Source organism: Phyllobates terribilis, unplaced genomic scaffold (assembly GCF_046119375.1).
Source record: "Phyllobates terribilis strain yellow unplaced genomic scaffold, ASM4611937v1 Scaffold_2__4_contigs__length_985480577, whole genome shotgun sequence".
NCBI lineage: Eukaryota > Metazoa > Chordata > Amphibia > Anura > Dendrobatidae > Phyllobates > Phyllobates terribilis.
Window position 1 is genome coordinate 793,164,391 of NW_027362762.1, and position 14,129 is coordinate 793,178,519.

The window sequence follows — 14,129 nt, forward strand, 5'->3', positions numbered from 1 at the left end:
ATATTATCAACTTCAAAATGCCCTTCAGTAGGGTTATCAATAAGGGAACAACAAAAACATTAAACTTTAGGAGGGCGAAGTTTGATCAGCTGAAAGAAAGCCTTCAACTTATTGACTGGGACAAAGTTCTTAATCAAAGGAATACGAATAGTAAATGGGAAACCTTCAAAAGAATTCTGAATACTCAGTGCGAGAGATATATACCGTATGGGAATAAAAGGGCCAGAAATAAGAGGAAACCAATATGGTTGAACAAGAACGTAAAAGGGGCGTTAAATAGCAAAAAAGAGGCATTCAAGAGATTAAAACAGGAAAACAGTAAGGAAGCACTAATGTGTTACAAGGAAAAAACGAGAACCTGTAAAAAACAAATAAAAATAGCGAAGGAGGAAACAGAGAGACGTATTGCTAGGGAAAGTAGATCAAATCCCAAACTGTTCTTTACGTATATAAATAGTAAAAGGATTAAATCGGATAATATTGGACCGATAAAAAGTGAGGAAGGCAAAATCATAGAGAAAGATGAGGATAAAGCTAATCTATTAAATAATTTTTTTTCGACAACTTTCACAAAGGAAATCGAACTAACAGGAGAAATGAGAAGTGACAAACTTAATCCTCCACTAAGTATGACAAATCTAACCCAAGCTGGGGTACAGAAATGCCTCAGTAACATTAAAATAAACAAATCACCAGGACCTGATGGCATACACCCACGGGTACTAAGGGAACTAAGTAATGTGATAGACAGACCGTTATATCTTATATTTAAGGACTCTGTTGAGACTGGGTCTGTGCCACTTGATTGGCGACAGGCGAATGTAGTGCCAATATTCAAAAAGGGAGCGAAAAGTGACGCCGGAAACTATCGGCCGGTGAGTCTGACGTCCGTTGTGGGCAAAATTTTTGAAAGCTTCATTAAAGAGGCAATTACGGAGCATCTTGATGCTAATAATCTTTTAATCCCGAACCAACATGGATTCATGAGGAATCGCTCCTGCCAAACAAACCTGATTGACTTCTACGAGGAGGTTAGCTCTCGAGTAGATCAGGGGGAACCAGTGGATGTCGTGTATCTCGACTTCTCAAAAGCGTTCGATAGCGTGCCACATAATAGGTTGGTATACAAAATGAGAATGATGGGGCTGGGGGAAAATGTCTGCAAGTGAGTAGCTAACTGGCTAAATGATAGAAGGCAGAGGGTGGTTATAAATGGAATATACTCAGATTGGGTAAGCGTCACTAGTGGGGTACCACAGGGGTCTGTACTAGGCCCAATGTTATTTAATATCTTTATTAACGACATAGTCAACGGGATAAATAGTAAAATATCAATATTTGCAGATGACACAAAGTTATGTAAAACAATTAATACAAAAGAGGACAGTGCAGACCTACAGAGGGACTTGGATAAGCTGGGTAGGTGGAGCATTAAATGGCAAATGAGGTTTAACGAGGAGAAATGTAAGGTCATACATATGGGAAGGAAAAATGGAAGTCACCAGTACTCACTGAATGGGAAATCATTGGGGAATTCAGAGATGGAGAAGGACTTGGGCATCTTGATTGATAGCAAACTAAATTGGAGTGCCCAAAGTCAGGCGGCTGCTGTAAGGGCAAACAGGGTAATGGGATGTATCAGAAGAGGTATAGCTGCAAAGGATGAGAACATTGTTCTTCCACTGTACAAAGCACTGGTCAGACCACACTTGGAATACTGTGCTCAGTTATGGGCCCCAATATATAGAAAGGATATAAATGAGCTTGAAAAGGTACAAAGGAGGGCAACAAAATTAATAAAGGGAATGGAGGGACTGCAATACCCAGAGAGGTTGGCAAAACTAGGACTATTCAGCTTGGAAAAGAGAAGGTTGAGGGGGGACATAATAAATGTGTACAAATATGTTAGGGGACAGTATAGAGACCTTGCCCGGGATTTGTTCAAAAGGAGGGATATTACGGTAACAAGAGGGCATTCACTAAGACTGGAAGAGAAAAGGTTTCAGCACCAGCATAGGAAGGGGTTCTTTACAGTAAGAGCAGTGAGAATATGGAATTCACTGAGTGAGGAGACGGTAATGTCAGATTCACTACACCAGTTCAAGCGGGGACTGGATGCATTTCTAGATACCAGGCAGATTTCAGCATATACTTAAAAATAAAATAAAATAGTAGGTTGATACAGGGATTTATTCTGACTGCTGGTTTCAGAGTCGGGAGGGAATTTTTCCTCAGGTGAAGATTGGCCAAATCATTTGGGGTTTTTGCCCTCCTCTGGATCAACTTTAGCAATTACAGAACTAACAGGTGGAACTTGATGGACGCAAGTCTTTATTCGGCTTTACAAACTATGTTACTATGTGGGGCCCATTATACTGTATGGCGGAACATGTGGGGCCCATTATACTGTATGGCGGAACATGTGGGGCCCATTATACTGTATGGCGGAACATGTGGGGTTCATTATAATGTATGGAGCACAATATGGGGCCATTATACTGTATGGAGGACTATGTGGGGCCCATTATACTGTATGGAGGAACATGTGGGGCCCATTATACTGTATGGAGGAACATGTGGGGCCCATTATACTGTATGGAGGAACATGTGGGGCCCATTATACTGTATGGCGGAACATGTGGGGCCCATTATACTGTATGGCGGAACATGTGGGGCCCATTATACTGTATGGCGGAACATGTGTGGCCCATTATACTGTATGGCGGAACATGTGGGGCCCATTATACTGTATGGCGGAACATGTGGGGCCCATTATACTGTATGGCGGAACATGTGGGGTTCATTATAATGTATGGAGCACAATATGGGGCCATTATACTGTATGGAGGACTATGTGGGGCCCATAATACTGTATAGAGCACTATGTGGGGTTCATTATACTGTATGACATACTATGTGGGGTTCATTATACTGTATGGCGCACTATGTGGGGTTCATTATACTGTATGAGGACTATGTGGGGCCCATTATACTGTATGGAGCACAATGTGGGGCCCATAATACTGCATAGAGCACTATGTGGGGTTCATTATAATGTACGGAGCACCATGTGGGGCCATTATACTCTATGGAGGACCATATGGGGCCATTATACTCTATGGAGGAGCACTATGTGGTGTTCATTATAATGTATGGAGGACCATGTGGTGTTCATTATAATGTATGGAGGACCATGTGGTGTTCATTATAATGTATGGAGGACCATGTGGTGTTCATTATAATGTATGGAGGACCATGTGGTGTTCATTATAATGTATGGAGGACCATGTGGTGTTCATTATAATGTAAGGAGGACCATGTGGTGTTCATTATAATGTATGGAGGACCATGTGGTGTTCATTATAATGTATGGAGGACCATGTGGGGCCATTATTCTGTATGGAGGACCATGTGGGGCCATTATACTGTATGGAGGACCATGTGGGGCCATTATACTGTATGGAGGGCTGTGTGGGGATTACAGTTGGAGAATTATACTGTGATGGGGTCACCATAGTTTGTCGGGGGGATTGAGGGAGAAGGGTAGAGTCATCATACCGTGCACGTGGAGGGTAGTGTGAAAGAATTCAGTGTGGGTGTATTATACTGTGTTTGGGGGCACTTTGCTTGCATCATACTTCATTATTTGTATTATTCAAGGATTTTTATCCTTTTGTTATTACATATTTAAATTAAGCCATTAGGCCATATGCTTTGTACTGCTCGTGCATAGCATATTATATTATTCCAATATTTTATTCTAAGATCTATTAATTAAAATGTAATTTGTTCGTGGGACAACCGCTTTACGTTTGTTTCCAACGTAAGGAAAAACGTCCTCAATTGTAGACATTTTATTAATAAATATCAATGTTGGTCTGCGTATTTGTCCAAATTTTCAATTTTGTCTGTGTATTTGAGTTTGACATTTCTACTCTACAGTATAAAGAATTCGAGGTGGTTTAATAAACCATAAGTCCACTGGAGTATCATGGACCAAATTCATTAAGAGCAAGGCACCTGTTAATGAATTTGGTGCCTGCGCTTCATTTGCCATGCACCAGATACAGTTCTGTAAAAATGACGCTAATTTTGTGTAAATTATTTTTTGCTAATTATGTATTAGTTGGCCTGTGCGAGAGCAAACTCCCTCCGCTAATCTCTGCCTGCATTTGAAGAGTTGGTAAAAACAGCAAAAGTCACTGCACAGTTTCAAAGACCTGCAGCAGTTTTATGGCAGAAACTGTTTAAACCTCTTGAAACAAGAACGCTTTGCCTGATCATTAAACGGTTGTGCACTTTCACAGTCCCAATCAGAGACCCCTGTAAGGAATCAGCTCTCCTAACAGGTCGGTTAGTAAATATTTGCATTTCTTATAAAGTAATTATTCTGGAACATCTTTTCTATGAACTTTGTGTTAAGTCTTTCTTGTTGTTCTTTTTGGACATGAACATATTGATAACTCTTTCATAAATCTAAGCTATTAAATGTGACATTACCTTCTGTGGCACCAGCTGCAGACCACTCTCCTCTTTTCCTTGTTGGACTAAAGGCATAGGTAAGCCACATTACAATTAAAATGCTAACACAACCCTGACACTAACTGACCTGTCTTGGTTTGGTAGGATGTCAGTCATAAAAGGGTGGTCTGCTAAGGATATACGCTAGGGTCCTTAGACAAAAGTCGCATTACTATTTATTATGGCGCCATCATATTCCACAGCGCTTTTAGAGACATAATCACTGTCCCCATTGGAGCTCAATCTAAATTCCTAACCAGTATGTCTTTGGAGTGTGGGAAGTACGGAGTACCGGGCGAAAACCCACACAAAGACGGGGAGAACATACAAACTCCTTGGAGATTATGTCCCTGGTGGGATATGAACCCGTGGCCCCAGTGCTGCAAGGCTACCATGCTAACCAGTGAGCCATCTTGCTGAACACTAGAAGTTCTTCTACGGGGAACCCCAATGATCTGCTGTAAAATGGGGATAGTCCGGCAGTAAATATTACATTTTTCCTGCAGCAGCAACACAGTGAAAAAAAAAAGAATTACAATCAGATCTATGGGTCACCTGTGTAATGCAGGGTAGAATAGGGGAGAGGCTTTTTGCACCCAGACTCTATTCCGACCGATAAGAAATCCTGCCCCTCTCTCAGTGACTGATGTGCTGCTGTGTACGGGTACTGGTGAAAAGTAAGGCAGGAGAAACCTTTCCTCATCAGTACACTGGACACACAACTATGTTCCCAGTATATTATTCGATGGTCCCTATTAGGCAAGTGGTATTTCTATGCTGTTTTGTTAATGCAGTGAACTTGTGCACATATGTCGCTTTTACAGGAAGCAAAACAGCCTGATCACGGAGCGACCAGAATCTGTCGTAAGTGGGACCAGATGTATCCTGGATTACAGGTTATATTTTTTATTTTCATGCAGCACCCTTTATTAAAGTGTTAAATTTTGTATCACAAGACGCATATGGAGCAAAAAAAAAATTCAATATGGAAGTAGCATGAACATCAGATGCGTGCACTGTAGTCACTTACACTGTAGTACTTCTTTGAGTATCTTCTTATATCCAAAAGTAATTTATTGTGCACCTGGGCAACATGATCCAATGGGGAAGCATCACATTCTGGTTTACTACATCTTAATAAGCTGGGCTCGATCTGCAGTCCCTAAAATTGAAAGAATAAAGTTAGTGAGAAATAAGTGCCAGGCATTGTCGTCATTGCATAATTGTCAATAGTTCTTTTAGAGTATACATGTCAAACACTCTGGCCCCCAGGGTGGTTTAATTTGGCCCACGTCACCAGAACCACCACCCCTATGTGGGCCCATTATACTGTATGGAGGACTGTGTGGGGCCCATTATACTGTATGGAGGACTGGGTGGGGCCCATTATACTGTATGGAGAACTAGGTGGGGCCCATTATACTGTATGGAGAACTAGGTGGGGCCCATTATTCTGTATGGAGAACTAGGTGGGGCCCATTATTCTGTATGGAGAACTAGGTGGGGCCCATTATACCGTATATTAATTAGCCCGCGACTTTGTCCAAGTTTTTAATTTTGGCCCTCTGGGTGTTTGAGTTCGACATCCCTGCTTTAGGCTGTGTGCCCATGATGCGTTTTTTAAGCGCTTCCGCAGCGGCAAAAACGCTGCAGAAACGCTTAAAAAACGCATGGTAGAAGGCCTGCCAGGTCCCCCAATGATAATCCGCATGTGCTGTGCACATGCTGCGGAAAGTTCCGCTGCGGATTATCATTGCGGAAAAAAAAAGCATCACTACAAATTATTTTGCGGAAGTGCTGCGTTTTCGCCGCCATTGACTTGCATTAGATCGCAGGGATTACGCATCACTGTATATGTAGATGCGCATTCCATGCGTTCTAATGTGCGGATGGTACCCAGGTCTAGAGAAGAGGAGACTCTCCTCCGGACCTGGGTACCATTAAAAAATCTGTAAAAAAAGAATAAAATAAATATATACTTACCTTCTGGCGGCCCGCGCTGCGCTCCTCCTTGCTTCCCGGCACTTCGCGATGGAATGAAGGACCTGCGCTGACGTCAGAGTCATGTGACGGGTCACGCGACGCTGACGTCGGCAGGTCCTTCACTCTACCGCTGCCGGGACAGAGCGAAGGAAGACAGCGCAGGCCATCGGAGGGCAAGTATATATTTATTTTTTGACATTCTCTCGGGTCACACTATATAAATCCATGCTGGTTGCATGGATTTATATAGTGTGACCAAGTTGTCAAGCACTTTCCAAGTGATGCTAAAATCGCTTGGAAAGCGCTTGTCAACCCGCATGCGGAAATGCAAGTTTAGAACGCTTCACTTCCGCATGTCCCTGGCAGGAAAACACATGTACAATCCGCATGTACATTCCGCATGCGTTTTTTCTGCCAGGGAGATGCAGAAACGCTCAGGAAAAAATCCTGAGCATTTCTGCATCGTGGGCACATAGCCTTAGAGGAACATTTTCTAAGCATCACAAAGACTCTTTGGAATAAAAAACATAAAAACAAAACAAAGGAGCGTTTTCCTGATTTTACTGGATGGCATTGGACCCTCTTCCCTGGATATCAAACTTCACAAGTATATTATGTCTGTGCACACAAGTCCTTAGTCAGATAAAAACTGGTGTAAATCTGTTGCAAACAGTCTAAACATAACAAAATCAAGATTAAAGGCATTGGGAGGAATTTGCCAAGATTGACTTTGGCTGGTCTTAAAAGGAAGCTGATAGTACGCCACTTAATAAATTTGGCACACCAGAGACTGAAATCCATACCAGCCATGAGCAGGCATAGCTTTCCACTCATTTACGCCAATTTCTAACTTAAACTGTAGAAAATGTGTTGGGACTTTGAAAGTGGCATAAAATCAAATTAAGTTCCACATTTTGAGCAAAATACATGCATGCCAAAAGAGGTAACACTGTTCTGCAAGAATATTGGGGCAAAAAAAAAAAAGCTTAGTGACCCCTATGTTCAGGGAGCGATTTACAGTCATCTGATGTACGAAAAACTAAAAACACATTTACAAATGCTGAGCACGGCTCTTAAGCTGACGCTGATCGACTACTTGGAAGCCAACTGGCGGTTGTTTACTAGCCTTTATACACTGCCCAACAAGGGATCTATACACAGAATGATTACAATCGTTCTGTGAGCATAGATCACTTTATGGGCAGCAGACGAAACAGGGCATCATCGCACAGAAGATAGAGTGTTTTTCTTGCTTGTGAGGCAATTGTAAGCCTGTTCAGGCCTTTTAGATGGAGTTCTCATCCTCGATCACTCGGCCTTACCAATGACATTTACATCTTACTGAGCTGTAACATTAGCATGATTTACTTTCCAAGAACAATCTTGGGGTGCAGTTTTTAAAATGGTATCACTTTCGGGGAGTTTCCAATATATAGGCCCCTCAAGGTCCATTTAAATCTGAGTAGGTCCCTAAAGAATCAGGTTTTGTAAACTTCTTGAACAAATGAGAAATAGCAGGTAAACTTTTAACCCTTCAAATATGTGACAGAACAAAATGACGTTTCAAAAATGATGCAGATGTAAAGCAGATATATGGGAAATGTTATTTATTAACTATTTTGTACAGGATGACTAACTGGTTTAAGGATAAAAAACTTGAAGGTTTTTCAAACTTTTTGCAAAAATGTAAATATTTTCACACAAACGCAAAACATACCAACCTAAATTTACCACTATCATGAAGTACAATGTGTCACAAAAAATCCTCAGAATCACTGGGATACGTTGACGCGTTCCAGAGTTGTTACCAAAGTGACACTGGTCAGATTTAAAAAATTTGGCCTGGTCATGAAGGTCAAAAATAGCTCGATCACTAAAGGGTTAAGAGTAAAAATTACATTTATGCCAGTTTACAACCCAAAACATTGTGCCCAGCTTGTGATTCTGGTGATAAATTAAGTGGGTTTTTCACACTACAGCAACACCATACATGTGGATGCTAAATGTGGTTTGGGCAAACTGCAAGGCTCAGAAGAGCGGGGGAACGTTAACTTTGGGACCATGGATTTTGCTGATTTGATTTGTTGGAGCCATATGGCTTTTCTTAGCTCTTTAAGCTACCAGTAGAAACTCTTTGAATTTTCACTGTCAAAAGCGAGTGGGGGATCGCTTTTGCAGGATATGTTGAGGTTTTTATTCTGAAAATTTTGGAGTACATTTTTTTTTTTTTTTTTAAATGTTAAAGCTATTGACGTTGATAGCACTTACATCTGGGTTTCACTCTAAATAAAATAAAAAGCAGGATTCAGACAGAAATCCCCGACAGAACAATTCACTATAGGTGGCAGAAGGTGCCACTTTGGACTCCTCCTGGCCTCTTATGACGCGGTCATGTCTTTTAGCCATGTACAAGACCGTGGATAACCGCACATCTGTGCGCAACGATCCGATTTACACATGTCTACAAGATAGGACACGGTCAGCACCGAGGCCAGAGAGTCCAAAGTGACTCCTTTTTGCCTCCTTGTAGTGAATGACTCAATTGGTGATCTGAAGCCTGTTTTTGGTCATGTAAACAAAAACCACAACATAAGTGCTCAACGTAGAGCACAACATAAGTGTGAATCCTACCTTATTCAGGTTTTTAGGAGACAAAAAAGATTTATATACAGATCTCAGGTTGTTTTTTTTTCAGGTCTTGCTACATTAGCAAACCAAAAGTGCTTTTGAACTTTAAAAAATAAAATAAAAAATATTATTTTGGTATTACCATATTTTGAAAGGTGTAACTTTTTTTTTTTTTTTGCAATCAAAGCTTTATGAGGGCTTATTTTTTTTGTTGAAGGTAAGATGAAGTTTTTATTGGAACTAATTTGAGGTACACAACATTTTTATTGTTTTTTTGTTATCCAATTTTATAGCGGCAAAATGAACAAAAAAAAATAAAACATTGAAGAATTGTTATTCAATTCTTATTGCGCTTACCTTGCGGTGTATATATACTTGGTTGCACACAGAGGTACACAGGAACACTGTCTCTCTAAATCTTCTGTGGTTTATTAAGAGCACTGCATAGGCCACAGCATTGTTAGCAAAACAAACTCGGCCTTCCCGGCCTAACGAGAAAAACAAAACATAATGTATGGCACAGTCCTTGTTGCTACGGTAAACCACCCGCTTTAGGAACAAAACAATCCAGGGATTAGCTTTCCTTAACATACACACCACAGCTCCAGAGCTTGTGCCTCCAGGCCCTCTCCAGTTCAAATGCTCTGCAAGGCTGTGATTTTATCCTCCAAGTTCCTCCCTTGGTACAGGTGTTTAATCATCCTAGCACAAAGATGGCTGATTAACCCGTTTCTATACTTTGTGTGCTGGAACACTTTCTCTATGTTTACATTACTGGAGCTAACAATCTTAGTGTTACACATCTTCTCTCCAGTACTTTGCCAGTGAACTTGTCACATATCCCCCCCCGCCCCCTCTGCCCAAAGCCGTAGATTTTGGCACCTTCAGTCACAAAACAGGGAAGTCTAAACAGGGCATCTTCGTTGCTGTGTAGCTTCCCAGGCCTGTGTTCCACATGAAAAGTTGAAGTCCTGTAGCCCTGAGTTTCAACTCTTGGAACGTCATCTCTGCTTCAAGAGACCATTTGGCCATCACAGTCTTCGTGTTCTTTCAGAAGGTTGGTGAGGGGTGCGGCTATCATGGTGAAATTCAGGATACACCATTCATAGTATCTCACCATTCCCAGAAATGCCCGAACCCGTTCCTTGAAGATCGGTTTCGGACAATTGTGGACTGCCTCCACCACTTGCGGCTTTACTTTGGTTCTGCCAACAATGTAGCGCAGGTATTTTCCCTTCTTTTTCCCGATGGTACACTTTGGATTTATGGTAAACCTCACTTTCCTCAATGCATCCAGCACCGTCTGGACTTTCTGCAGATGACTTCCCCAATCCGGGCTGAATATCACAATATCATCGAGGTAAGCTGCGGTGTACTTTTTGTGAGGGGCTACAGTAAGGTCTATGGCCCTCCAGAATGTAGCTGGGGCTCCTTGAAGCCCAAACGGAATTCTGGCATACTTGAAGTGACAGTCAGGTGTAGAAGAGGCTGTCTTCTCCTTTGCACTTTGAGAGAGAAGGATTTGGGAGTAATCTTTCGCTCGGTCCAGAGTGGTGATGTATCTGGCTGACCTTAGCTTCTCTAAGAGATCATCAACGCAGGACATTGGATATGCATCACATTTCAAGATCATATTTAGTTTCTGTGGTTGTTGCAGAAACGAGACTCTCCCGCAGGCATCCGCACATTTGTTTCAGTCAGGATTTCATGTTCAACCACCTGGCAACTCCGAGAACAGGTCCCAGTTCATCTGAAGTAGTTCTCGGCCCTGTTGTTTCTGGGAAGGTGACAGTGTCTCTGCCACTGTGACATCCTTAGTGTTCCCTTCTGGCTTGCCCAGCCCACATAGAGGTCCAAAGGGATCCTTCTGTTGTCCTGCCTTGATTGATATCGGCATGAGAGGATTTTGGAAGACAGGTGGTAGCAGTTAATTGGCAGGTGGAACAGGACTTGCAATATCTTAGGATTTCTCTGTGACATCTGAGCCAATAGAACCTCTGCATGACTCGTTCTTGAGTTTTGACCACCCTCAGATGGTCACCTAAGACATGTGAATGGGCTCTATCAAACACACTTTTTCTATAGGGTGCTTGTACCAACAACTGCTCCACAATCTCCTTCCTGAATTAACTCGGTACAATAAATCCTCACAACATAAAAAAAGGGAAACCTGGTGTCAGCCCCAGACTCCTGTGCTATGGCGTTCAAGGTAATTATTGAACACTTCTTTTAGCGATAGGTCTCTCTGTTGGGTGAACCTCAAATTTTCTCTGGTCACCCTTATCTCAGGAATGTCTGCCTCTAGGAATACTACTTTCTCCTCTTTTCCCATTACACAGAAGGGAAACTAGTCAGACTCTGGGGTTGGTGAGACTTTTTTTTTTTTTTTTAGGGCCAACCAGTTTCTTACCCGAGTAATCCAGGTCTCCGCCCCTCCCCCACAAGTCCCACAACACCACAAAGTCCCAGCCTATGATGATTGGTTGCAGACATCATGAGACTCAGTACCTCGGGCCATCTCAATGACCACAGGATAGTCTTTAGCATCTCCGTGAATGCAGCGGAAGCCAACCTTCTTCCCAGGGATCAATTGGAGAGGGAGTGTGGCCCTCACGACAGTCACCAAACTTCCTGAGTCTAGTAGTCCAGTCATTTGCAGGCCATTCACTGTTACAGGACAAGCTTGGGGCCCCTTGCTGGGTGGACAGTCCACACTGCAAGCTGGATATGCGTAGAAGGAAAACCGGCATCCCATGCTACAGTCTATTTGCTCGGTGGTCTGGGGACAATGGGCTGCTATATGACCTGGACCGTGACATCTCCAGCAAATAACATTCCCCGATGAGGGCCTTGGCATGATCTCTGCCGCCCCCTTGGACGCCTCACTCCCTTTTTAACCTCCGCCAGTATGGAATGGGTTGCTTCCCCACGGACTCTGGACACCCTGATACCTTTCAACCAAGTCATCGGCAGTTCCGGGGATTTCCCCGGGCAACCCAAGCCTGCATTGAACTCTGAAGGGAGTGCACGAACCGGTCCATTACAACTCGCTCCACCACCTGTGCTGGGTAGAGGGCTCTAGCTGTAACCACTTTTGGACGAGGTGCAGCAGATGAAACATTTGGGAGCGAGGGTGTTTGTCACTGTGATATGCCCAGCGGTGGACCCGTTGTTCCCTGACAGACATTGTCACCCTCAAGTGTGCCAAAATTTTGGTTTTCAATTTTTCATATTCTTTGGCGTACTGTAAAGCCAAATCACATTAGGCCTTTTGTGGCAGCTCCGTTAAGTATGGCGCCAGGTCTTCCACCCACTACTCTGACGGGAGTGTCTCTCTATCAGTGACTCTTTCAAAAACGGTTAAAAAGGCCTCGGTGTCATAACCCGGGGTCATTTTCTGCAAGGCTCTCCTCACCGCCTTTCGGACAGAGAAATCATCAGCTGACATTGGAGTCGGAGCCTCTGCCGTGTCACGAATCACCTCTGTGAGTAAATCAATCTGCTGCTGGTACTGCTGCAGCTGTTGCATAAGCAGCTTACTTGTCTCCTGTTGTGCCAACTGTTGCTGATGCTGCTGCAGCTGTTGCAAATGCTGCTGGTGCTGGCTTTGGACCAGGTGCTAGATCAGCTCCTCCATTTTGTCTGACCACTGTTTCATGCTCACAGCCGCCTTCACCCAGCACATGCAGTCTGTCCGCAGCCGTCACACTTACTTCCTGGGGATCTTGCCCGCAATTCTAGCACCAACTGTGGTAGATCGGCTCACTTGGTTGCACACAGAGGTACACAGGAACACTGTCTCGCTAAATCTTCTGTGGTTTATTAAGAGCACTGCATAAGCCACAGCATTATTAGCAAAACAAACTCTGCCTTCCCGGCCTACATAACGTATGGCACAGTCCTTGTTGCTATTGTAAACCGCCCGCTTCAGAACATAACCCAAGGATTACCTTTCCTTAATATGCACACCACAGCTCCAGAGTTTGTACCTCCAGGCCCTCCCAAATGCTATGAAAGGCTGTGATTTTATTCTCTCAGTTCCTCCCTTAGTACAGGGGTTTAATCACCCTAGCACTAAGATGGTTGATTAACCCCTTTCTATACTTCGTGTGCTGGAACACTTTTTCTAAGTTTATATCACTGGAGCTAGCAATCTTAGTGTTACACATCTTCTCTTCAGTACTTTGCTAGTGACCTTCTCACTATGGGACTTGAATATGTTCAACTTTGATCACTGGTCTAATATACTGCAATCCTCATGCAGTGCTGTGCATCTGGCATGTCAGTGTTGATGTGCGCATGTAAGAATAAGAGTATTATAGTGCAGAGGATATACAAGTCCATACAGCTAAAAAGTGCAGAATTTACACTCATTAAGAATGGATACAGAATCAGCATTACTTTATGTTTTCAATAATCCAACATTATATTTATTCTGACGGGCCTGTAAGAGTCTGCTTATGGCAAGGCCTAAAAGGCCACCGTAGCTGGCAGTCCCCGAGGCTGTTGCTTTGCCTTGGGTTTTCTTCGTAACGATTGGCACTCCACTATGGTCTGTTGCTAGATCATGAGTCTCAAACACATGGCCTGAGGTAGTTGTCATATGCAGCCCACAGGGCACCAGAGCTCTCGAGACTTCCTTAGGACAGCAGAGAGCATGTTGAATGAGTAGCATGCCGGCGCACCTTTTCTTCATGCTGGAAAACAGTGTTAGTGCGTTGTGTTGGAGCAGAGGCGTCCTGTCCTGCTGGATCGCTGATGGTGAATATGGAAAGGATATTTCCTTTAACCCCTTCCTGACATCTGGTGTACAGCAAAGAGTCAGTGTAAAACTAACAGATCTAATATTCTGCAATACAGATGTATTGCAGGATTTTAGATCAGCGATCATGCACGTAAAAGTTACATATATAGACTAAAAAAAAAAAAATTGTAAAAATGAAAAAAAAAAATTATGTAAAAAACTAAAAATATTTAGTCATTAAAATGCTGTTTTA

General features: G+C 42.9%; 1 protein-coding gene across 1 annotated transcript in view; it reads right to left on the reverse strand.

The window, feature by feature from the left end:
* POLA1 (DNA polymerase alpha 1, catalytic subunit) overlaps positions 1-14,129 on the reverse strand; it is a 408,365-nt gene that overhangs the window by 202,131 nt on the left and 192,105 nt on the right. Inside the window, exon 33 of the mRNA XM_073667407.1 lies at positions 5,552-5,683. Within this exon, the coding sequence (XP_073523508.1) occupies positions 5,552-5,683 (132 nt within the window). The remainder of the gene's footprint in view (positions 1-5,551; positions 5,684-14,129) is intronic.